The sequence below is a fragment of the Colobus angolensis genome, unplaced genomic scaffold (assembly GCF_000951035.1).
Source record: "Colobus angolensis palliatus isolate OR3802 unplaced genomic scaffold, Cang.pa_1.0 Scaffold98, whole genome shotgun sequence".
Classification (NCBI taxonomy): Eukaryota; Metazoa; Chordata; class Mammalia; order Primates; family Cercopithecidae; genus Colobus; species Colobus angolensis.
Window position 1 is genome coordinate 7,045,561 of NW_012123820.1, and position 27,033 is coordinate 7,072,593.

Below are 27,033 nucleotides of genomic sequence, written 5' to 3' on the forward strand. Positions count from 1 at the left end.
GATGAAGCACAAAGGATTTTTAGGGAAGCGAAACTATTCTGTATGATACTATGATGTTTGATATGTGTCACACACATTTGTTCAAACCCATAAAATGCACAATACCAAGAGTAAACCTTAATGTAAACTATGGACTTTGGGTGATAATGGTGTCAATGTAGGTTGATCAATTGTAACAAATGCAACATTCTGGTGGGGGTTGCCAATGGGAGAGGCTCTGCAAGGGCAGGGAGTGGAATAGTGTCAGGAAATGGAATAGTGTCAGGGAAGGAAGTTAATGAGAAATCTCTGTACCTTCCACTCAATTTTCCTCTAAACCTAAAGCTACTGTAAAAAGTAAAATCTATTAAAAGCAAACGAAAAACTTCAAAGTACTGAAGTGATATGTGTACAATAGCTAATAATGCAATTCCCATTTCTGATTCGTGAGTACTACCTTAAAAATCATATTATGTTTTTAGCTACATACTACATGAATTCACAGAACTAGTCCTAGATCATGAAAATTTATTTGAGGGGCCGGGCGCGGTGGCTCAAGCCTGTAATCCCAGCACTTTGGGAGGCCGAGACGGGCGGATCACGAGGTCAGGAGATCGAGACCATCCTGGCTAACACGGTGAAACCCCGTCTCTACTAAAAACTACAAAAAACTAGCCGGGCGCGGTGGCGGGCGCCTGTAGTCCCAGCTACTCCGGAGGCTGAGGCAGGAGAATGGCGTGAACCCGGGAGGCGGAGCTTGCAGTGAGCTGAGATCCGGCCACTGCACTCCAGCCCGGGTGACAGAGCGAGACTCCGTCTCAAAAAAAAAAAAAAAAAAAAAAATTTATTTGAGGAATATTAATCACAATACCTTACACATATTTGAAATAATATCTGCCTGTTGAATAACATAACTTGGGGGGATTCAATCAATTGTAATAAGTGTTTGTACTTTCAGGTTTATTTTCTTATGTGCATGTTTGATTAGACTCTTTATTTTATCAATAGCTTCCTGCTACAAACAAGCTACATATAGCTATTAATAAATGACAGTTAAAATGTAATTAGCCACAGATACAAAAATATCATGTAACAAATATAATCCTTCTAAATTTTTAAGTAATAAAGTTCTAAATAGCCTTGAGATTCATACATGTTTTTATTTATGTCAAGAGCTAAGATACAACTGCTTATACACATTTAAGAAATCAGAGGTCTAGGCCGGGCGCAGTGGCTCAAGCCTGTAATCCCAGCACTTTGCGAGGCCAAGATGGGTGGATCACGAGGTCAGGAGATCGAGACCACCCAGCTAACATGGTGAAACCCCGTCTCTACTGAAAAAAAAATACAAAAAATGAGCCGGGCGAGGTGGCGGCGCCTATGGTCCCAGCTCCTCAGAGCCTGAGGCAGGAGAATGGCGGGAACTCGGGGGGCGGAGCTTGCAGTGAGCCAAGATGGCGCCGCTCACTCCAACCTGGGCCACAGAGGGAAAAAAAAAAAAAAAGAAATCAGAGGTCTAGGGTTTATTCCAAACAGGACTCTATGTCTAGGACACTCAGTAATCAATTAGAGAGAAGAGGAATCTGAGCAACTCCTTAGGCCGGCAGAAACCAAGAAGATAGGGCAACTCTTATATCAAAAGCCAGCCAAGCAGAAATGACCAGTACACAGTATACTTACACATTTTCTCTGGAGGAACAAATCATTTATACTTCGCTGAGAAATGTGATCATAAGCCGTAACATTCAGTGGATAACCCTGTAAAAGAGCTTTTGGACAAACTAATAACTGCATAGTTTAGATTAAAGAGTAAAAATATTAATCTAGGTTTATAATGTAGTTATATAATATCAGTGATGAGTTATATACTAGGATAAGGAGAGTTACAAGAACATTAACCCCAAGACAAAGAAGTCAGGGGATAAATATGAAACTACAGTAACCAAGTATATTTTTTGAGGCAAGGTTCTAGCTCACATCAAAGTTGCTTACAGAGAATGTTAGAGACAGGAAATAATCTCCAAATATCTATAGTCAAGTCAGGTGATTGTAGCTGTCTGGCAAGAGGATCAGACAGCTTTGCTAGGGGAAAACTTAGCAATTAACTCTGTATTGATAAGTCGTAAAATAAGGACAGCTCAACTCAAATAGACAAATTAAAATAACTATGTCCAGTTAACCTACAATAATAAATTGGTAACCTTTTTTCAGTTTGTTATTCTGAGTGTCACAAAAATAACTGTTAGAACTTTGTAGGGGTGGACAAATTGCTTTTTATGTAGTTCTAGATTTGTTTATTTTTGACTAAATAGTAAAAATATTATTAAAAGATTAAGTCTTTCCACTTCTCAACTCTCAAATCTAAAATTTGCCAAGTGCTGCCAAGTATATTTGTATATTCCTACCAGAGTTATCTTCTAAATTATTTAGATCATTTTATAATCTATTATTAAAATCTGCGGTGGCTCCTCATTACCTACATTACTTGCCCTATTTATTTTTAAGTTCCCTATCACATTACATTCTGGCAAACCCCATCATCCAGCCAAAAAACTACTGTCCTTATAGTAGCCTAAATACATCTTTATATCATGGGAATATATCTATATCTACCTATCTACCTGTCATCTATCTACCTATGATAAAATTTATAGATAAATAAATGTACCATGAAATTCATGTATGTACATACCATCTTTGAAAATTTGGTTCTATTGTTGTTTCTAAATAGTATTGTTTTATTTTCCACTTACTGGATATTATCTCATATCTCAAAATACCACTTCTTCCCTGTAAGCTTGGTCCAGTCTCCCTGGCAAAATTAATTAACCAGTTATTTGCATATATTTTTGTAGCTTTATGCTGTCATTTGTTATTATCTCTTAAAAAGTCCCCAAATATTATAAGCTTTGTTTTTTACGAGGATACTGTTATGTTTCTCTGTCATATTCAGAATAGACCACTTAGTAATTTTTAAAATCTCTTTGTGAATTCACAAAATTAAAGTGGCCTCAAGTTGTTTATGCACCTGGGTGAAGAGCAAGTTTTTTTTTCTGCTATATCCCCAAAGCAGCATAGTGCTTGACTCATTATGAATTGGTTGTAAATATTTGTTTAATGAATGATTAACTTCAGTGTTTTCTGAATGTGATGAGAGTGTTCCAACTAAATTGGTGGGGAGTCAAAGTAAAAATCACTTATCTGGCATTCTCTAAAAAACAGAGAAAACCAAGGAATCATTTATGATTAACATGTAACTTAAAAATGAGTTTTCAAAATTAATAACTACCACATTTGTTTGAAATGTGAATCATGAAATATATTCTGTACAATTCATTTTAATAATATAATAATTTTAATTATGTTTCATTTAAAAAAATGACATTTCAAATCTATTTGAACTGCAATATTTCACAAAATAATTATCTCTCAACATAGCTAACCATTACAAAATAATAATTTTGATTTTTTTAATCTCCCCAGATAACACATACCTATCACTGGCTGGGTGTAATGCAAGGAAGGGACAAAGATGAAATGGAAACATGTTCCTTTTTTGGTCATAATATCACTCCTCAGCTTATCCCCAAATCACCTATTTCTGTCCCAGCTTATTCCAGGTAAGTGCTGTGCGTTTGTTTTATCAATACTTAACCAGTAGTCCTTCTTTGCTTTAAATTCACTTTTTATTGTGTGTATTGCAAATCAAATTTGTTCATTTTCTTTGGAACTTGCAAGTCTGTGTGAATGTCTTCTTGAGTATGAGTGCTGATCAATTTCAGGGGTCAAATTATTATTCTTGAAGAGAGCACTTTATGAATTCCCAAGAGAAACAGAACATTGAGAAAAAGTCACTGTGCTGACACGTGTAAGGAGTGTTGTATTAACTAAGTGAGTTAGAGTGGCAGAAGAAACATTGCAGTGGGGAAAGGATGTGTAACACACAAAGGACACCCGCGCCACAGTGCAGGCCAGTACCAGAGGAAAGGGACATCAGAAAGTTGAAACATTGAAAACTGACATTTCTTAAGAGTAGTAACATGTTAATTAACAGGCTGAACAAGGTAAGAATAAAAATGCAACATGCTGCTGTGTTGCTACCATAGTTACCACTGTTTTGGGTGAAGTTAGAAACCTATTTCCTTGAAGTCATAATTAATAGTATAGAATAGCATTTCTTTAAAATGCTTTACTGTTACTGTTTTAATAAGAATTAGTTAGGTCCAATGTATGCTAGTGGAAAATACAAAAATATGTTGATATACTAATCCAAATATAATTTTAAGTTTCCTCTTAGATAAGACAGAAAAAAGTGAAGTTAATTTGAATACATCTAATGTCTCAATTTAGCCAAGTTATTCATAAAGAATAACATACCATGTTTTGTTAGATCATACTATGAAACTTTGTTTTTATTTATTTTATGGTTATATTTATTTTGATATTCAGCAACTATATGTAGCTTATCATGTTCATCCACACAAAATCAAAAATTTCAAAAAATCCTGGGGCTTCAATTTTTCCCTGTGCTGGGTTAAGATTGACATTTTCACCTCAAAGATAAGGGAGTTGTAAACAAAAAAAAATGATTTATATATCTGTTAAAAACATTTTCATATGATTGAAGGATACAGAAATTTTAAGTCCGTTGTAAGAAAATACATTTAATGATTTGTATCAAATTAGGTTAGCCCACTAAAATTACTATGTATTTTTATTTTTAGTCTGTTCCCACATTCCCTTCTCTTGCCATGACTCTGTTGAGTATTAAGATTAGTGTATGAATCAAAGAAAACATCATATATTTCTTAAATATGTGGAAAATGCAAATATAGGTACAAATTAATTCACTGTTTTATAAATTGTCAGAATAAAAAGGATACTTATATGAAAGTGTTTTTAAAACTGCAGCTATAGGTAGACACAGATACAGATACGGCTTAGGTATAATTCCCCTTAAACTGTATGCCAACTAAGAATTCCTACAGGTCCATAAATGTGGTCCGTGATGTAGTTATTGAGCAGGATATCAAAATTCAAAATTGTTAAGTGAGGTTTGAACCACCTGTGTCTATCTAGTGGAAGAAGGAATGCATGTATGAATATATATGGTGGGAAGGTACAAGGTTTATCTTGGGAATAAAAAATATTATCTTTTTATTCAAAAGGATATTGCATAATTTAGAACACTTAGATGCAAAAGCTGTCAAACCTCTGTGATTACTGTTTTACATGCAAATACTTCCAAATCAACAGTATATGACTTCATTGCCTAATTTAATATGTAGATTGGTTACAAAGGTGATAGTTTGGTTATCAGTTAGTTAAAAATATATGCCACACATTACTCAGGGCCCATTTTGAGCCAACACTTTCTTAAAAAGAAATAAGGGTAACCTCAAATGGTATGCATACAGTTAGATGCCTTGTTTTTTTCAGGACTACAGAGTTCAAGAAACATTTCAAAGTAATTTACCCGTCAAAAGAAATCTGCCGTTAGCTTTTCAGAAAGGACACCCGCAGAGTAGAAGCCATTTTCATAACTGCCTCCGTCTAGGAGCACTGGCTTCAGGCTAGGGAGAAAATCTACTGAAAACACTCACTGGCCTTAGAGCGTCCCTTCCTTTCATTAATCTCAGAATGAAGAGAAGTCTTGATTCTTCTAATTGTTTTTCTAGCTTTCATATGTTCATTCGTGAACTTGGATCTGGATTGAATTGAGCATGTCTCCGAGGAAGCAAAAATTGGATTAGCTTTGAAGGCAAAATATTAGTGTCTTTATAAAAAAGAAAAAACAAAAACAAACAAACAAACAAAAACGTAATTTCTTATTCAGCTGATTTATTTCCACTCTTTCTCTTAAGAAAAAAAAAATTCTTCTTCATCAGAAATGTATTTCTAGTAATAAACAATCAGATAAAGATATCAGACAAATGAAAAAAATGTAACATGCTGCTAAAAAAAATAAGGAGAATTTATATTCTGTAGTAATTGACTCAATGAGTTATCATCAGCCAAGGTGTCTACAGGAACAAGATTTCTCAGGTTACAAAAGAAAAGAGCAATTAAAACATTGGCACAATGCAGGTTATTTTATTACCACAGCAATAGAGTGTTTTTCACTTCAAGCTGTGGCTAGATAACTTGATGTAAGTAAATATTAAAATATTTGAATGTAATGTCTGGAATTGATGGATTGCCCAGCTCAAATTTTTTTCATATTTGATTTTGTCTCCCCGTATAATACATTTTTAAAACTGCTGTTATGTTTCATAACATTGCATATGAAATGGTTGGTATATGAGAAGGCAAACAAATTACTTGTATATAGTAAATCAAGAAATACTCTTATTGTTGAAAATAAATTGGTTTAGAGAAAAGGAATAATTAATAAATGGATTCTAAGAATAACCAGGCTTTGTCAGCCATTTGAATTGCTGCTTTCATTGCATGTTGAGCCCGTTAAAACCCACCTCCTTTTTATTAAAACCACTGGTAGATGTTTTTCATGTTAATTTACTTCATCTCTAATTCACAAATGAAATAAATATTAAACCATGTGAGGTTATCTCTCGAGGTGTGCTGAATATGGACTATGCCATGTCTTGACTTTATTTCTGCTAGGAAAGAAATCTGACAGATGCCAATCTTTACATTTTAAGCATCTACCTTTTATTGCCACAGATGTCAGGAAGACAATGAAAAGCAAATGTTAAATGATATGTTATTAAAGCATATATTTCACATATAGTGGAATTAATTTAAAAATTTTAAAAACCTCTATGGTAAAAAAAAAAAAAAAAAGTTGAATTCTAGGCTTATATTGCAATATTTTAAATGAAAATACCAGAAGAAATACCCACAAGGTTGTATTTCTATTTGAATAAGTAAGATAGGCTACCTTAAAGTTAAGCATGATTTATTTTTTCCTTTCCATTCTCTAAATGTGCAGCAATGTTGTCCTTCATTAAAGATGCAGGTGCTGACTGGGTTATTTCCTTGTCCCTGACTCATGTCAACAAGCCTTGAGTGTGAAATTTTCTGAAATGATTTACTGCTTATCTGCCCCACCCATCCATTGACCACCACTCCCGTATCTTGCTGTTATACCCCACAAAAGATAATTGAAAAGAGCCATTAACCGGGTCTGAATCATCCATAAATAAATTACAAATTGTGAAAAAACATTCCTCATGCAAAATTTTAGGAATTACAATGAATATATACATACAACCCCATACATTTCTAAGTTTTTTGTTTTAGTTTTCATGTGCTCAATACATTTTGAATAGACTTGAGGATTTATTTCAGATTTTTTATAATCTCCTTTGTAATGTGAAAACAAATTGAAAGTAAATAAATTCCAGAAGTCTAACTATGACAGAATCCTTAGGAATTTCTTTTGGGATACTTTATTTAACAAGTAATGTTGCATGCATGCTTCTTACAAAGTTTATGATCCACAGGTATGTTTTTTCCCAATATTTGTGGTTGGTTTCTATGGCAAAGAAATACATATTAGGAAAATATATGTCATTTAAAACCTATAGAGATTGCTTGTTCATAGGCAACAGTTTAATTTTTTAACTGCACTGACTAATTAGAAAGTAGTCAATTATTTTGAAAAACATAAAAAGTTACCATTAGAATATCATATTTAGGTATAAAAGTACTTAAACACACTTAACTCTTAAATTATGCATTGATGGAGGTATTATACACAAAAGTAATTTGATTTTCCATGCTACTTGACAAATTTGACTAGAGAGTTTTCTCTCAACATGTTTTCCATGAATTGTTTTTTCAGAAGCACCTGAGATGCTTCTTAAAATTAAAGATTCCTAGGACCCACGGCAGAATCACTGAAATAAAGAGCTTGGGCAGTTTTACAAGTATCTGTGAATTATCTAATGGGCAGAAAATTTGAGAACCTCTGCTTTAGACATTTGAGTTGATTTTATTTTAATGTTGAGTACACTTAAAGAATGTGTATTCTCTGAGGACAGATTTCCATGAAAAAGGGCAAAAGTTATCTGGAGATATTTGTTTTTTATATTGCAAGGATTTGGAGGAGCAGATTTGATGCCACTACCACTTTGTTTCGCTTTGGTTTTGCTTATGATTCTTGTTATTTTCATCTCTTAATAAATGTTTCTGTATTGAAAAACATAATACATCCTCTTGGATGAAAGGCATTAGCTCAATACCCAAAGCCGCTGAACTAATAGGCAGATCAGTGAATATTAAATTATATTATTGAAAGTGACTTTACAAAATTCAAAGTTAAGTTTGCCTAGTGGATACAATTCCCCCTAAATTTTGTCCAAGCCTGAGTAAAATCTTAATGCAGGTATTAAGTAGCTGGAAATTTATAATAAATTAGAATAATATGTTAATTACGCAAATATTCTCTAAAAAGAAACTAATAACCATGGCTGTATTATGACTTACAGAAGCCTTAGACAATTTTGCCTTTATGGGCCCCTTTTTCCATAAAATCATCTTAAAAGTATGTCAATATCAACATGACTTATGCCCGAACGTGATGCCTAAAAACAATAGTCACTACAAATTAAATGCAACAAAAACTTACCTTTACACATTATATAAACCTCATAGAAGAAAACCATAACATAAGAGAAATCAAATATTCTCTGAGTGTTACTTTTTATAGTATAATTTTAACAACAATAATACGTCTCTTGCTGATGACTCACTTGATACTGACTTGCTGTGTTTCCTATCCCCCATCATTCTGCAAAGTTAAATGAGCTAGTGCCAGGTGTGGGCTAATGGATCCCGTGAAGGAGATCTTCTGCTTGTGGTGCTTAGTGAAGGCTGCAGAAGGCTCATCCCTAATCACATTCCCCACACCCTAATCACATTGTGTTTGTCTGTGTTTTTTTTTTGTGTGTGTGCGTGTGTGTGTGTATGCACATACATATGCACATACACGCACACGCGCACACACACACCCTCACCCACCTACAAATCATGGAGGTCTCTTTTTACATACTCAGGACATTTATCTACTGTTAGACTCCTGTGATTTGATGAATTTATTTATTTTCCTCCCACTCTGCTCATTGATTTGGTAATTGAGCATAATGTCAATCATTTTTGAAAGACCTGAGCAAGCACTTTCCTTCTTGGTTTGTTTTTTGTTTGTTTGTTTTGAGAAAATAAAACTCCCCCCAAAGGTGAGAAATGGAAGTCAGTTAGTCCCCATTTGTGTTCTGCACAAAACTGCTCCACAGTACTTCAGAGATCTGTCCAGGTAAAAGTATGTATGTGTGTGTGTGTCTGTCTGTCTATCTATCTGTCTATCTATCTATCTATCTATCTATCTATCTATCTATCTATCTATCTATCGTACCTATGTAATATATGCATGTATAGCTATCAATATATACATGTATATAATATATGCATACATACAGATAAAATAAGTTCATCTTGACTCAGACTATCTATCCATTCTTTCACCTATGTGAAATAATGATACAGACAGTATTTGTGTGAAGGCCAAGTTGAGATCTTATTTGAATTAATTTCTAAATTGTTAGCAATAAATTGTTAAATATATGGGTTTGTAAAAAATGACAGAATGTTTTATCTTTTCAGTTACTTTTTCCTTTGTTTTGGTTTGGGTTCTGTTATATTCAGCTTGAGTGAGGAAACACTATACCTTGGCAATATCTAGAGTCAATAGAAATGTTCTTCAGATAAGGTAATGCTCTGCTCCAAAAGGTGCATTCTTCTGTTTTAAATTTACATTTTATATGATGCCCAGCTATGTGCACGTACAATTCACAGTTGTTAAAATTACTTGCATAGTTCATCATTGCGGTCATTATTTCGCTTAGGACAAGAGTACTCTCATCCATCATTTGTATTTCCTATGCTAATGTGGGTATCTTTAAAAAAATAGACTAGTAGATCAGTGATACCAAATGTCTCTTAATTTATGCTACATTTTGTTTAAATCAATATTACTATTACAGCTTCTTGGGTATTCAAGAAAGATTCAAGATCTTTTCCAAATGTGTACATTTATATATGGTTTCTTTATGATCTCATCATTTTCTTCTTCCTTAGGAAGAAATATCTTTAAGGTATTTCTCCAGAATTCATGAATAAATGAGCAGAGATTATATTTATCTGCTGTACTGTAGCCCTTCATTAAAACTTAATTTCATGGGGAAAAAAACACCATAATTTGTAGTTTATATGAACCGAATATCCTCCTTTAGACACATTTCCTCAAATTTAAATATTGGAGGTTAATCATTGTGGCATATGTAAGAGTCATTGTCCTCACATTCTTTTTCCCATTGAGAATAGACATGATGTCAACAGAGTAATTAATTCAAACTTAACAGCTAAATAATAAACTTAATGGCTATTAACTAAAAAATTAATCACCAATATAAAGAAAAACCCTGTGTTCAGAATAGGAACACTATGTTAATTAGAATGATCACTATCCATAAGTATTTCATAGAGGGAAGACATACATGTTAGCAAGGATGAGGTCTTGTCTTAGATGTTCATAGGACTTTTTGCCAAATGTGCACTAGAACCCAGAGTAAAAACTTGAGGAGGGCATGAAAGACTTCACAGATCTTGTAAACAAGCAGAAAATAAACTTAAACACTCATATTTATTAGGTCCCTAATAAATAGCTTGCTGTTTATTACACTATAGCTTTAGGAGTTTCTCAAGGTTGAAAAGGGGTGAGTAGGAAAGAGAGCTCCAGGCTCATGCCAAGGTGCAGAGCTAAGTGCATAAGATGAGCACGTATTTGGTTTGGTAGAAAGTAAAGATATATATTGAAAAATGTTTGGAAATATTCTCAGAAAGAGACAAAGCTGAAATCTAGAGGAGCCTTATTTGTACTTGGCTGGGCAGCTTTATCTGTAAACTCTGGACAATAGGAAGGAATGAGAGAGTTTAAAGGAGAGTAACCTAATAAGATTATATTTGAAAATAGTGATGCAAGTAGAAAAGTGGTAAATTCAGTTTATCTATGCTAATTTATTAATTTAACAAATGTTTATTTAAGATTGCCCGTTGAAGTTTCTCTTGTAAATTTGGAGACCGTGTCAATGAGAGAGTCTCCCTTGGTGTCGTCTTCTGTTTTCCTTCTCTGTGGGTGAAAACTATTAAAAAGCAAATTACATATCAAATTGTCTAATTACAATACATTTTTATTATAATAGAAAATAGAAAAAAAAACTTCTGGAGTTATTCAGATGGGTTCTTGATGTCTGAAAGAGTAAGGGGAGCTAAAAATTATTCACTCAATGTTTGTTGATCGATGAATATATAAGAAGAGGTTGCATAAAAATATATGGCAACATTTGAATAGGACCATAGAGATGAAAAAGGAATAACAGGATCTAAATATCATAGATTATAAATTATATTAGATTCTAAATATCATATAGAAAATATATGAGCATAATAGTTATAGGACTTCCATTTGGTCTTAAAACTAGTATTTGGTTTACATTTCTTGATTAACTTAAATTCCTAATAAACTGCGAATGCTACTTAAACTTGCCATACACAGACAGATATATATGTATGCAGATGTATATATTCACTTTGTTCCTTGTATAGATATTAACACTGGTAGAATATTCTAGACAATTAACCAAGTTAAAAGTAACACTCATAAGAATAATACTATAACCAAACTGGAATAAATGACTACAAACATATTTGTTTTATATATATATATATGATTTGTTCTTTCGACGTCAATATGTTTCTTAAGATTTGTACCCTATATTTGTTTATTGAGACACTAATTTTTTGAAAGTTCTTTGATTCTATATGTTTCTTGAGTTTTACTTAAATGTGTACATATATGTGTGTGTTTATATGTATAAATTTATGTGTGGTATTACAAATGATTGGAAATTCTGTCAGTAGAAGTGGCAAAGCCTTGAGAGAGAACAAATCCTTAAGGGAAAAAATAGTGTGTTCGTTACTTTCTAGAGACTACCAATCAGTTGAAGATGAGATCTTAGTAACTAGAGAAACTGCCAGCTGTACTTCAGTACTGTGTCTCTTTATGAGCCTTGGTCTTCTAGTGTGAAGCTTTATTTAATTGTTTAAGTAGATGGAAGCAAACTAACAGATGCGTCAGCCACAAGACACTCAATGAAGAAACTTGTATTTGTAATCTAGCCGTAGAGGCCAGGACTATTCTACTTTGATGATATGGCCTTTGTGATGAAACTGGATAGAAAAACCCCACGTGCCACACGGTCCACCTAATTAAGTCATCAGAATGCATTGCAGAAAACAGAGGGCCTCATATGGACGGGTATAAGTAATTTTTTTCCTCTATTGCTTGGTTAATAGAAAGAGGCATTAACCTAAATTATGACTGATCGAGGCTATATGGTACAGCTGTTGTAATTGTGCCTGAAGGTAGAGAAAGCCTTGGTTTAAAACAAGACAAAAACAAAAACAAAAAAAGCCTCTATTTGCCAGAGACACTGTCATTACTTCATTCAACTATTTTTTCTAGATTTCCTAGTGAGCTTTCATTTATTCTGCTTTTTCTCATTGCTTGTGTTTTTCCTCTTGCCACATGCATGTATCCTTTGTTATATAAACAAACAAAACTGTGCCATGATTTCACGTGAAAGAATTGCTTTGAAAAAGATTTCCGTTATGGAATCAATAATTCATAAATAAAATGAGTGTTCTTTACTATTAAAATGAGACGTATATATTAAAAACTTGAGACGAGAAGAAGTTGAATACATGGGCCTTGAAAATATAAAAACGTATTGTAACTGGCCTTCTCCCCAAGAGAGTATCCACTGCAAATTTTGAAGGATGTGGCCACATACATATAGTGACACATACTTATATAAATATAGAGTCACAATATATGGGTGTGTGGATGTACATATACATAAAATATGAGTGAATATATTTAAATTCATTTATGTATAAAACTGTGTTTTCATTTTAAATTCTTTATATACATCTAGTTAATATGCACAAGCTGATATAAAGTAACACATTTTTATCTTAGGATAAGATTTATGATTATTTTATTTATTTGTTTGTGTATTTATTTACTTATTGAGACAGAGTCTTGCTCTGTTGCCCAGGCTGGAGTGCAGTGTCGTGATCTTGGCTCACTGCAACCTTTGCCTCCTGGGTTCAAGGGTCCAAGTGATTCTCCTGCCTCCGCCTCCTGAGTTGCTGGAATTGGAGATGTGCACCACCATGCCCAGCTAGTTTTTTTGTTTTTAGTAGAGAAAGAGTTTCACCATGTGGGTCAGGCTGGACTCAAAATCCTGGCCTCATGTGATCTGCCCACTTAGGCCTCTCAAAGTGCTGGGATTGCACGCATGAGCCACTGAGCCCGGCTAGGATAAGATTTATTATGACATGACATTTTTCCCATCAGTGTTAATAGTCATTCTCCGAATTACCAGGTTACTAGGACGATGTATCTACACAGATGACTGAATCCCTTGTATATGAAAATAACTCTTCAGAGTATATAATATAATTTCTCATTTTCCCATCTAAATGGCCTTTGAACTTTATTTTAATGTTTTATCTTGTTTAAGTTCTTAGCTTGACATTCAACTCAAGCAGAGGCATACAAGCATAGCATCTCTAATACAATAAACCGGAATTAGGAGCTAAGTCATCGCCTGTGTTGCTGCTCTTGTCCATGAGGTATCATGGCTCACTGGAGTCACAGGTTTTCCTCTTAACTTTATGACTCTAATCACTTTTTTCCTATGTCTTTCACTACACATTTTGTTTCTTTTCTTGCCTTTCTTTTCTAATATGTTGAGAAATTCAGGCTTCTAGATAGTTACTGTATACAAAATTGTGTTACTTCTCTTTAATAATTTATGTAGGTGATTTCATGTTCTTTTAGTAAACTGAATACAAAACAAGGATTCTAAGATGCATCATTATGTATGGCCAGGAAAAGAATATAACCACCAATTAACCCGTGACACCACAAGTTAAGGATACTTCTATGCAATACATTAGTTGGACCACTCTCTCATTGCTTTGAAGTTTCTTTCATCCTTTCCAAAAGAGTTGGCAATTACTCTTGCATCTAGTTTGGTAAATGACAAACAACTCTTGAAATTTCTCAGGAAATAGACACTTCCTTCTACCTAAGGGTGTCTTCTTTTCTTAAGTAGCATAATTTCTGCTTCACAAGAACCTATAAATCTGTGACCATCCCTTGAACAATAAATATTTCCTTCACAAATGTCAAATTTAAGCCTGAAATTTTGTTTCTAAGCTTCAAATAACAGTAACATTTACCGACAATTTTCAATTATACTGGAATTATGGAATACATTTTAAATGACAATTAAACTCAACTTGTGTGTTCCTAATAATGCACATAACTCAACTGAAATGACAATACGAGCAGTCATGACCAAGTTATCACATCACAGTCAATGCCAATCACATCAGAATTGCTGCCTGGCCTATAGTGACTGCAAGATGCCATCTACTATAAGACTTCAGGGTCAAAATGTTTTTTAAGGAAGGGTCTTTGTATTGATAAAATACGATAGAGGGAAATTGAGCTGACATAATCCTCAAGCTCCTGACAGCTATTAAACATAAGTGTACAAATGTTCACTGGCAACTAGTTCTTAAGAGATTATTATTTTAAAGCCACAAATGTGGCAAACATAATGAAAAATGTAGTATAGTAATACAACTGTGGTTAAAATTCATCCATTTACAAGCTCACTTTTTTCTTCCAAATGGAAGTTTCTTTCTCAGGTTTAGAAACCTGTTCATTAGAAAACCAAGCAAATTCTCTTAAAATCTTACCATCATGACAGTTGAAATTTTTTAGTATGCATCGAGATGAAATGCATAGTATGATTATTAGGCAGCTGTATAATTTCTTTTTCGCAGGCATTCTGGGTAGAAAAAAATAGCTCCAGTAGACACTGTGCTGTTGTTTCACCACAAGTTTGCTGGATCTAAAAAATGTTAATTGAATAATAACAACTGACTTTATTGTACTTTCAAAAGTTTACTGAAACATAATTATATACAGACAGGAGCATTTCTCAAGTAGTGCTGAGCATTTTCCAATTAAATGGTGAATATAATACAATTTGACCAATACTAATAAGCAGGCAATATTACCCCTTAATCAACCAGCAGCTGACTAATATATTGGTTATATTCACTGAATCAGTTTTGCTGAAACTTGTTTCATTGAATCTTATTTTTGGCATTATACACTTACAACTATAGTTTTATTGTATTTTTCCACCAAAAAACTCTTATTGTAATACTAAGTTTAGCTTTATAAGACAGTCAAACTGTTTATGTATGATTTTGCATACCTTCAAGTAATGTATCAAGGTTCCTGTTGCTCTATATCTTTCTGAGAAATTGGTGTTGTCAGTGTTTGGGATTTTAGCTGTCTAATAGATGTGTAAGTAGTATCTCGTGATTTAAATTTTTAATTCCTGAATAGCATATGATCTTGTTAAGCTTGTGTGTCATCTGTATTGATTCTTTGGTGAGGTATTTATTTGTTCAGACTTTTTGCCCACTTTTTGGGGGGTTGGTTGTCTACTTATTGTTGAGTTTTGAGAGTTCTTTGGGTTTTTTTTTTTTAAGACAGAGTCTCCCTCTGTCTTCCAGGCTGGAGGGCAGTGGTGCGATCTCGGCTCACTGCAACCTCTGCCTCCCAGGTTCAAGGGATTCTCCTGCATCAGCCTCCTGAGTAGCTGGGATTGTAGGCGCCCACAACCACACCCAGCTGATTATATAGTAAAGACAGGATTTCATCATGTTGGTCAGGCTGGTCTCAAATTCTTGACCTCAAGTGACCTGCCCACCTTGGCCTCCCATAGTGCTGGGATTACAGGTGTGAGCCACCACACCCGGTCAGTTCTTTGTAAATTTTGAATTCAAATCCTTTATCAAATACCTATTTAGCAAATATTTTCTTCCAGTATTTAGCTTATATCTTTATCCTTCTTACATTGTCTTTTGGAGGGTGGAAGATTTTTCATTTCAATGAAGTCCAATTTATCAATTTTGGTTTTGGTGTTATACCGAAAAACACATCACCAAACCCAGAGTCATTTAGGTTTCTTCCTGAGAATTTTAAATACTTAATATTTTATCTTTTTACATAATATAGTTTACATAAAACATAAACATGTAGAATAAAAGCCCCCTTGTAATGTCTTCAGTGAAAATAAATGATGCTAACAAGAATATCTTCTGTGTCACTGATGTATGGAATGATAATCAAATGTGAAAATAGTAATACTCCTATTATTTTTGTCAACATTACAAATAACATTGTTTTTTGTTTTCCATATTAATTGGAAACGATGTGTTGTGTAATCACAAAATTAAGTCTTTAAGTCTTAAAATATTAAATATAGTTAAAACAGGACAAACAAAAATTAAGATTGAAAATGTAGACCAGAGATAATTTATATAAAAGAAAAGATGTTTAAGAAACAAGGAATTTGATGAAGATAGGTGGACCAATTCAGAAATGTTATTAGTATAGATGGAACAAGTTGATGCCGGCCAAATTTTTAATGTTCTCTGGATGTTCACAGAAGCAGCTCTACAAACTACAGAGTCATCTGGAAGCGATTTATAATGACCATAGGGCAGATGATTTATTCAAGTTTCAACCACAAGGTTTAGAATTAATCTTTTTCTCAATTCATTTTCTATTTGTACCCAGCTATCGCTTTTGAAGACAAACTACCTTTTTTCACCATTTCATTTTTGTAAGCTTTCACCAAGTGTGTATATAATCATCCATTTTAACAGATTACTTTATCTATAGCAAATAAACTGGGCACTGTTAACCAAAGGCATTGGTTTTAGTGTCATACTTCTACCAGCTGTGTGAAATGTTTAAACTTGGGACACTTGCGATGATTTTTTTTTTCTTTGTTTTGTTTTCTTAAAGTAGAGAGTGTTTACTTTGTGGTGTGGATGTACCATTTAAATAAAGACTGTAAAGTATCTAATACAATGCCTTATATATTGAAGGCAATGAATAGAGAGTAGCTATTATTACTTTTAAACCATATATACTGGTAAGATTTTGGAAATATGGAGAGGATTGGAAATTGTAGATGGATGGAAGATTATCTCATCATTTTGAGCCTTGATGATGATGATGATGATGATGTCAATGACTGAAAATAGAATGTTTGGAACGGAGAATTGCTCCAGATTCGTGGAGGAGTTAAAATAAAAAACACCATGGCATGCAAGAGATAAATTTTAATATGGTTAATGCATATAAATATAGTTAACTTCTTCAGGATAGTGGGTGTTAAAGACCTAATTGAATGTGTTGGTCTTTAACCCCTTTCAAATGTCTCAGCAGACTTTTCAATGTATAATGTCAGACGATACAATATTTAGTGACCACAAAATTTTAAGCTATGTAGAGAAGTCATAATTTGCTATGACAAACAGATGTGATATAACTTCACATCAAATTCAAATAAAAGAAACTAACTCAAATTCAACAGAATATATAAGAATTTGCCTTGGAGTTATGTAAGAGAGCCAGGTTACAACCGTTGTTTCTACTCAAACAGTGATATGATGCTTCAGGGCAAACAAGGGAAATACATGACAATTGTGAATGCTTGTTGTAAACACTGTGACATATTTTTAGACTACAATGATAATTTTGTTGTAATTATTACTAGATTGTTTAGCAAGATGACTATGTTAAAACACTTAAATATGTCACGAAAAAACTGTAGTGTTTGGAAGCATGCCATGAAACAAACAGAAGAATGCCTATTCGCTAACATGTTTTTTCTTTAGGCATATTGGTATAAGGAGACTTTTCATATGTTTCTACAGTGTTGGTGAAGTGCTTTACATGAAAATTATATATATATACACACACACACTATTTGTTTTCATTTCCCTGTTTAAAAACACAAAAACAGAAAACGTATGCTGATTGCAAAAAATATTTAAAAATCACTGGTCTAAGGAAACATGCAATGAGATGTTGAAATGTTTACTAGAATTGGCCAAGAGAAAGTTTGGTTTGTTGCTGTCTGCTAGGAAGTTAAGTTTTTATTTTGTCTGCTTAAAAAAAGTGTACTTTTTTGGTTTGTGTTTAGTTGATTGTGACTTTTGGAGGAGGAGTTCAATTATAAATAAAATTTGATTCACCATCATAGTATGTCATAATACACTTTGATTTCAACAGATGGAACATACAAATATAGTTTATTAAGGGATACATTTCATTAAATTTATGATATGGTAAACCTGAGTTGTACTAACTTGATGTAAAAGTCACAGATCCACAAATATCAACTAAAGAAATTATTAATGGAAACAAACAAAACTCAGTGTTAGATAACCTCAGATGTATATATGCAGCCTGATTAAAGTAAACAGTAAAAAGTAAAAATAAAGAGGACTACAATAATACTTGAGAAGTGGAATTGCCACTGGACTTAATTGAATTTTATGATGATATTAATTATGTTAGCAATTAATCTATAGTATGCTTTGATTGAATGACTACCAAATAAAGAAAAATAAAATTTTATAGTATTATGGTAGCAAAATTTCAAGAGTCATTAAATTGGAATAAAGTCTTGGAAAAGGGTTTAGTGCCTGAAAAACATAAACAGATAGTAAGATGGACAAGTAGAATGTATTTAAATGTGTGATCCACTTGAAAGATTGGACCCAATGGGACCAGAGGAAGTATTGTCAAAATACTGAAAATATTGAAAATGCTGTATTAAAATGAGGAAACACTGAGCCCAGAAATGTCTGACAGGCTCAGAGATGCATCATTATTTTATATGAATATATCATATTACTTGAAAAATTGATTATGTGACAACAGCATTTATAAGCCACCTGGCTCAACATAACTGCCCTAAAATTTGTTTAAAGATGTATTAATTGTACAATTCTTTAAGTACAGGAAATCCATGGACTCAATGGAAACAAGTGATCCTCTATCTAGAGTTTCCCTGGATAGGTGCCCTTTGTGCTTCATAATCCTAGGTTAAAATATACATGTTCACCATGGGTTAACCAAACAAATCCAAATTCCATATCATATTGTTTTTACATGTTGCTCTTCATTTAGTCTTTATTCAGTAGAATTTACTGTAATATTTTTTAAACTATCACATCTTGGGTTTTTGATTGATCAAAGGAGATATTTTGACAAGTATTTACTGAAGAGTTAAGGTAATTTTAATGAGGTGATGAGTAGATTATTTGGAAGGGGTTGCAAAAATAAAAAGATAAACTGTTTTAAACTGGAGCTGAAAACTAACCTTAATTGAATATGTTGGTAATTTGTCATATTCTTTAAACCATCAATAATTTCACATTTAAAATTTAATTGAAGAACCACTTTGTGGAATTGTCCCATATGAATATCTGTTTTAATAATCTGCCTTCACTGTTGCAGTAGTCATTGATAATTGAGGATAAATTTCATAAGCAAACTGTAATAAATTAATAAATATAATTGAAGACTCTCATGTATCTAGTCTACTGTATCTTTAATTTCTGGGTAACAAATAACACATTTACCATCAGTAAATTCCATTTATTGAGCACTCACTATTTGTTTTCTGCACTAATTTTACTCAAACCTTAAAAAAGTGAAAAAAATTTTTTGTCATCCCAGAACTTAGGAGGCAGAAGAAGGAGGATTACTTGATCCCAGGAGTTCCAGACCCGCTAGCCTGGGCAAGATAGGGCTCCCATCTCTACAAAATATGAAAAAATTTGCCAGCCATGGTGACACATGCCTGTAGTCCCAGCTACTCGGGAGACAAGGCTGGAGGACCTCTTGAGCCAGCCAATGGAGGCTGCAGTGAGTCATGATCTCACCACTGCACTCCAGCTTGCATGACAGAGCAAGACCCTGTCTCAAAAAATACATGAATATTATTTATATTTTAACAATGAGCAGAGCCAGGATTTGAAGCCACTTTGCATTGTCTGACTTGAAAACTTATTATAATGTTCCCCACACTATGCCAATCCATTCCACCTCCACACTACAGTCACCACTGGATTTTTCTCATCTTATATTATGTATCTGATTGTAGGTTGGATAAGACATGGTCCATGCAGTGTGATTTAAAAAGATACAAGGCCTCCTGGACCAAATCAGTCTATTTTCTGCCAGAAAAATAAAACTTATATTTCAGATATTAACCAAATATTATTAATTTGGCCTTTCTCTGTTTTTCTTGCTTAAAAGTTAATTTCTGTGTTTCTAGCCTTTAGTCTTGTTTTACTGCTTCTTCCTTGACAATTGGTATTATAGTTGAGGATACAATCTACATATGTCATAAAATAGTTATGATTGATTTAAGATTGAATTTTATTATTTCAGAAGACCCTCCTTTTTCTCTTTGATGCCATGTGATAATTTACCTTAAAAAAAGATAAGCATAATTTCAGTTAGAGTTTTCTAAATGGACAATACATGTTTATTATATACATTTTTATTACCTAAACACACCTCTTAGTTTTTATTAATTTGACATAGCAATGTTAAAAATTATATAATACAGGTAAAATTTAACATTTCTATAATTATCTCATGAATATTCAGTTTAATATTTATAACTGTGCATCAGATTAAAGTGCTTAATCAGAAAACAGTTGTGTTATTTTTATGCAAATACTGACAGACAAGAGTTTTCACTAAATTTTGAGTATTTATTCTCTTTGAGGTATCATATGTATAGATTTAACAAAGGTCTTTAATGTTTAATATATGGATTTTGACATCTTTGTGAATATTTTTTTCTTTAAGAATAACTTTAAAACAAGAATAGCATTTTTCATTTTACAGTTTTACTTCCATGTTAAATTGTGTTTTTTCAATTCCACTTAATTTTTTTCTAGTCTGCAAACTTGTATTGTGCAATTTAGTCTCCAAAACCATTACACAAGGCCAGAAGAGGACATGAAATTTAGGAAGCCCGGAAAAATAGAATGCTCAATGAATTGTCTGTGTGTAGGTACAGTAGTGTTGCCAGAAGTAAGTTAAATAGACTTTCCTTCCTCTGGGGGTTGATAACTGAGAATATATCACGTAGATGTACAAATTAATTATAATTTAAAGTAGACAATTGTCTAATGAATCAATTTAAAAGTTTACAGTGAATCAAAACACATAGGAAATATTTACATCACTTTATGTTTTGAAAACAATGCCATTCTTTTGATTTTCACAAATGCAGAAGCAGTAATAGATTTTTTTCAGTCATCAGTTGTCTTTATTTTCATGTTTTTAGAAAAGTGCTTTCCTGCATAGATGTACTAGTTCACTTGATCACACTAAATGGTATATTTAAAACTTTGTCTTTGTTGACTTTCCCCCCTTTGAGTTTAAAAGGTATTTATCCTAAAAATCTAACTATAAATCTTTAACTTCCCATATATGCTATCGAAGAATAACAATATTTTTAATACTATATTTGTAGAGGAGCAAGCCTCATATAACTTAGTGCAAGATTTGAGCTCAAACTATATTTTATTTAAATATCTGACTTTTACTAACATGGGATTCATCTGGAGCCCTAGATGTGCTGGGGCTTTACCTTGGAATTACTTCTGGCCTTTGGAAGGTCGCTCGTTTACAAGTTATTGCCTCTCATAAATTGATCTAATCTTCTGAATAATGGCTGTACATGCTGATGATCAATATTTTATTGCTTCTACATCCTAAAACACACCATGAATTATAGTCAAAACCATTATCACCCAGCTCTGCAGACATAACAATAATATACATGTAGTATTACCACTCAGCTTGTGGTACTGTTTATGAAACAAGACTCTGCTTGAATGATTTTATTTTAGCACTATCATAATCCTCTTTAATTTATAGACAGAAATGTCACTAACACGATCACTCCGATAGTCCTGCTCTAGGCCAGAGTTTTCACTTATTAAAATTTTCTACTGTAACGATCAACTCCAATTTTTCCTTTGATTTAGATGTTTCTAAAGATCAGTTACCTTATTATATTTTCAAAGAGTAGTGTGAGTTAAAGATAGCCAGTATAATTTTTTAATGCTGAAGTTAATACTAAAAAGTATATTAAGGAATATCATACCTAATGTATAGCACTGTTGTTTTTTCTGACTATAATTATTGTCCTTTAATCACATTTCCTTAATCTAAAACCATGTATGATACACATTCTTTGCATTTTGTCTTTCTACTGCCACATTTTTATAATTTTTAATAATTGTTATATTTTAATTAGCTTTTATGAAATTTTTCTTACTTCATTTTAACTATGCACACAACTACTCTGACTCTGATCCCTCCTAGTCACATTCCCTTGTCCATGCTTCACTTGTCAGTCATTTCCACATTTGCTTCCTTTGTGCATGTTATGACAATCAGTATTTGAGGATGTGAGAGTGCTTCTAGTAATCCACAGTTTGTTAAGATAATGATTCTGATCAAAGAGTGGAAACTTTCTCTCTTGGGAGCCTAAGCAGGGATTAGTAAAAGTAACTGCAATTAGAAAATCGTGTTTTTGTTTTTGTTTTTTTTTTTTCATTGTAATTAGAATCCCTTATCTGTAGGTTTCAGTCAGTTTCACTTTCACAGGCATATGCACACACTTCCATAATTCAGTTTCCTAGGGGTAATAGGAAATTGTTCACCTCTGTAAATACTAAGTCTAGTTATGCAGTTGTGCCTGCCATCATTGTTGGATGCTTTGTTTGTTTGTTTGTATTTGAGATAGGGTCCTACTGTCTCACCCATGCTGGAGTGCAGTCATGCGATCTTGGCTCACTGCACCCTTGACCTCCTGGGCTCAGGTGATCTTCCCACCTCAGCATCCCACCTAGCTAGGACCACAGGTGCCTACCACCATGCCGGGCCAATTGTTTGTATTTTTAGTAGTGATGGGTTTTTGCCATGTTGCCTAAGCTCACCTCCAACCTCTGGATTCAAGGAATCCTCTCTTCTTTGTCTCCAAAAGTGCTGGGATTTCAGAAGTGAGCCACCGTGCCAGGCCAAATGCCTCATTAACTTTCAGTTTACCTCAGAGCATTTTGGTAAACTAAAGCTTCGGGAAGTATCTATCTATCTATCTATCTATCTATCTATCTATCTATCTATCTATCTATCTATCTATCATCATTCTGGAGAGTTGGTCTTATTAATATTTACCAATTCTCGCATTTCCTATGTTGACAGATTTCATTTTTACTTGAGTTGACCTATGAATGTGTTCAGTGTTGAACAAAATAATATACAAGAAAACATTGAAACTTATATATTCGAATGACTTAAAAATTCATACAGCAACTATGACTTCACTTTGGATTATTGAGAAAGCAATACTTTATAAATGGAAGAAAAAATCGACTAGGGTGTAAGTTAAAGTTTTAGCCTGTGGAAATATTAATAGTTTAATCCCTTTATCAGCACAGACATAAAAGCTATTAGTAATGTTTTTGTATTTGTTAGCTTGAGTTTCAACCTTTCTCAATTTATGTTAGTCCTAGTGTTAATAAAAGTGCTTTTGACAGCATTAGTTTAAGGAATGTTCTTTAATAAATTGTCAGTGAGAGAAATCAATACCTTTAAAGGTTACTCTGAACTTTAATTAAACAAATAGTCCGTGTGTGTGTGTGTGTGGTGTGTGTGTGTGTTTGCACATGCGCATGCATGTCTGGTTAATAAGGCACAAAAGTTTGGATCACCAAACACAAAGCTATGAGGGAAAAATACAAATTCACTACTATGTTTTTTTTTTTAAACAGGTGATAGCTAATTATGTGGCTAACTTATTTCCTCTTAGTGTACTATACTGTCGAAAGAATTGAGTTAAATGTCGAAAGAATTGAGTTAAATATATTACATAAAATAAAAATGTAACAAAATTGCATGTAGGTTGTGAACTAGTTTCCTGATATTTCAGTGGAATCTATTTTTAAAACTCGGAATATAAAATAATATTGGTGTAACATACTATGTCCATCACCATTTTACTTAAAAATAATTCCTGTTTTTGGACTATTTGGAGATTGCCTTTGCACTGTGATATGGCAAGTCATTTTAATAAAATACTATTTAGCCTTTTGGGTAGAAAATGATACCCCTTGAATTCTAACACTGTTTTTCTCCAGCACCCCACCAAGAACAAAGGACAGACAAGCATGAACAAATGAAATTTTGCACAGAATTTCGAAAGAATGAAAGAACAGAAAACCAAACACCACATGTTCTCACTCATAGGTGGGAACTGAACAATGAGATCACTTGGACTCGGGAAGGGGAACATCACACACCGGGGCCTATCATGGGGAGGGGGGAGGGGGGAAGGATTGCATTGGGAGTTATACATGATGTAAATGACGAGTTGATGGGTGCTGACGAGTTGATGGCTGCAGCACACCAACATGGCACAAGTATACATATGTAACAAACCTGCACATTATGCACATGTACCCTAGAACTTAAAGTATAATAATAATAATAATAATAAAAGAAAATAGCAAGCTGACTTCTCCAGAAAAAAAAAAGAAAGTAGATTCACTAGCTCCATATTTAGTCAGACAAAGAGAAGGCAAGCGTCCAGAGGAGAAAAAAAAATTTCAATCCATCTATTTTTTTCATGTAGAAAAAAATAAGAAAAACTTTGTGGATTAATAAAGGCTGCAATTAAAGTTCAAACACCAACAGTCAACAACTCCAGCCTTTTATGTTCTAATTGTTTGAAGATTCGAACATGGAGAGGCAGACAATATGGTCATGATTTAAGACATTCAAATCAATTTTCCTTTTGTCCCTGTATAAGGGTACTCGATAGCTGGTTTCAACTTTGCTGATTCACAAGCAGTTTTTCCCTACAAAATCATGTGTCTTTGCTTTAATTTTTAGCGCATAAAATATTTAAAGATTTTTGTTGTTGTTGTTGTTAACTGCAGATTTGGTAGTTTCTCTTTCAAAATAGTAACAATAACGTCTGAATAGACCCATCTGCTCTCCAAAGTGCATCTATAAAGAGAGGTGGGGTTGTGGATACTTAGGGAAGGAACTTTATATTCACTGCACCAAATTGCCAAAGGATATGGTATTTTCATTAGCCGTAGAAGTCATGGGCCACTTAATCAAAACCACAATGAGATACCATCTCACACCAGTTAGAATGGCGATCATTAAAAAGTCAGGAAACGACAGGTGCTGGAGAGGATATGGAGAAATAGGAACACTTTTACACTGTTGGTGGGATTGTAAACTAGTTCAACCATTGTGGCAGACGGTGTGGCGATTCCTCAAGGATCTAGAACTAGAAGTACCATTTGACCCAGCCATCCTATTACTGGGTATATACCCAAAGGATTATAAATCATGCTACTATAAAGACACATGCACACGTATGTTTATTGTGGCACTATTCACAATAACAAAGACTTGGAACCAACCCACATGTCCATCAGTGATAGACTGGATTAAGAAAATGTGGCACATATACACCATGGAATACTATGCAGCCATAAAAAAGGATGAGTTCTTGTCCTTTGTAGGGATGTGGATGAAGCTGAAAACCATCATTCTGAGCAAACTGTCGCAAGGACAGAAAACCAAACACTGCATGTTCTCACTCATAGGTGGGAATTGAACAATGAGAACACTTGGACACAGGAAGGGGAACATCACACGCTGGGACCTGTCATGGAGTTGGGGGAGAGGGGAGGGATAGCATTAGGAGATATACCTAATGTAAATGACGAGTTAGTGGGTGCAGCAAACCAACATGGCACATGTATACATATGTAACAAACCTGCACGTTGTGCACATGTACCCTAGAACATAAAGTATAATAATAATAAAAAGCAAATAGATAAATAATTTTTAAAAGAAAACATATCTAAGAAAGACTGGCATAATAAAATCCATACATTTTTTAGAAAGCAATATTTGATCAATTTCTTTTTTTTTTTTTTTTTGAGACGGAGTCTTGCTCTGTCGCCCAGGCTGGAGTGCAGTGGCCGGATCTCAGCTCACTGCAACCTCCACTTCCCGGGTTCACGCCATTCTCCTGCCTCAGCCTCCTGAGTAGCTGGGACCACAGGCGCCAGCCACCTCGCCCGGCTAATTTTTTTTTGTATTTTTAGTAGAGACGGGGTTTCACCGTGTTAGCCAGGATGGTCTCAATCTCCTGACCTCGTGATCCGCCCGTCTCGGCCTCCCAAAGTGCTGGGATTACAGGCTTGAGCCACCGCGCCCGGCCGATCGATTTCTTGAAATTTGTGAATTAAACACATTGAAGGGAAGTGCAACAAATGCCTTCTCTTGTGAGAACTTATAAGTTCTCACAAATTTATAATAATTCATAGACTAATGAAAGTAATTTAAATTAAGGGAGAGCCAAAATAATGACTTGAGCTTTTCAATATATTTTAGAGTAGAAACAACACCAGTTAAAAGTATATTATTCAATGGCACTCATACTTAAAAGGAATATCATATGATTACGGTTAATTTCTTTTTAATAGTCAAAGCTTCTAAATTAGTGACAAGAAAAGAGGTATACTAGGTGACAGCACTATTGGCTGGAACCTTTTGAATGATAAAATGAATAATTCATACCAGGAACAGATATAAAGATTAGGCATGCACAAATAGACAACAAAAATAAAGCAGTTCAGTTTCTATTGAGTAAAATGGAATGCTATCTGCATTTTAGAGGGCTTTAACAGAATGTGCATGTTACTGTTTCTTTTATTCTCTCCTTTTTTAACTTTTAAGTTCAGGGATAGATGTGCAAGTTTGTTACATAGGAAAACATTTGTCGTGGTGGTTTGTTGTGCAGGTTGCTTCATTGCCCAGGTACTAAGCCTAGTACCCATTAGTAACTTTTTCTGATACTCGTCTCCTCCCAGCCTCCACCCTCCAGTAGACCCCAGCATCAGTTGTTTCCCTCTGTGCGCCCGCTTGTTCTCATCATTCAGCTCCCCCTTATAATTGA

At 33.8% G+C, this 27,033-nt stretch overlaps 1 protein-coding gene across 1 annotated transcript in view; it reads left to right on the top strand.

Moving 5' to 3' along the window:
* The window catches only part of LOC105505093 (roundabout homolog 1-like), an 871,992-nt gene that overhangs the window by 181,044 nt on the left and 663,915 nt on the right, over positions 1-27,033 (top strand). The window contains exon 2 of the mRNA XM_011932797.1: positions 3,463-3,599. Within this exon, the coding sequence (XP_011788187.1) occupies positions 3,512-3,599 (88 nt within the window). The 5' untranslated portion in view covers positions 3,463-3,511. The remainder of the gene's footprint in view (positions 1-3,462; positions 3,600-27,033) is intronic.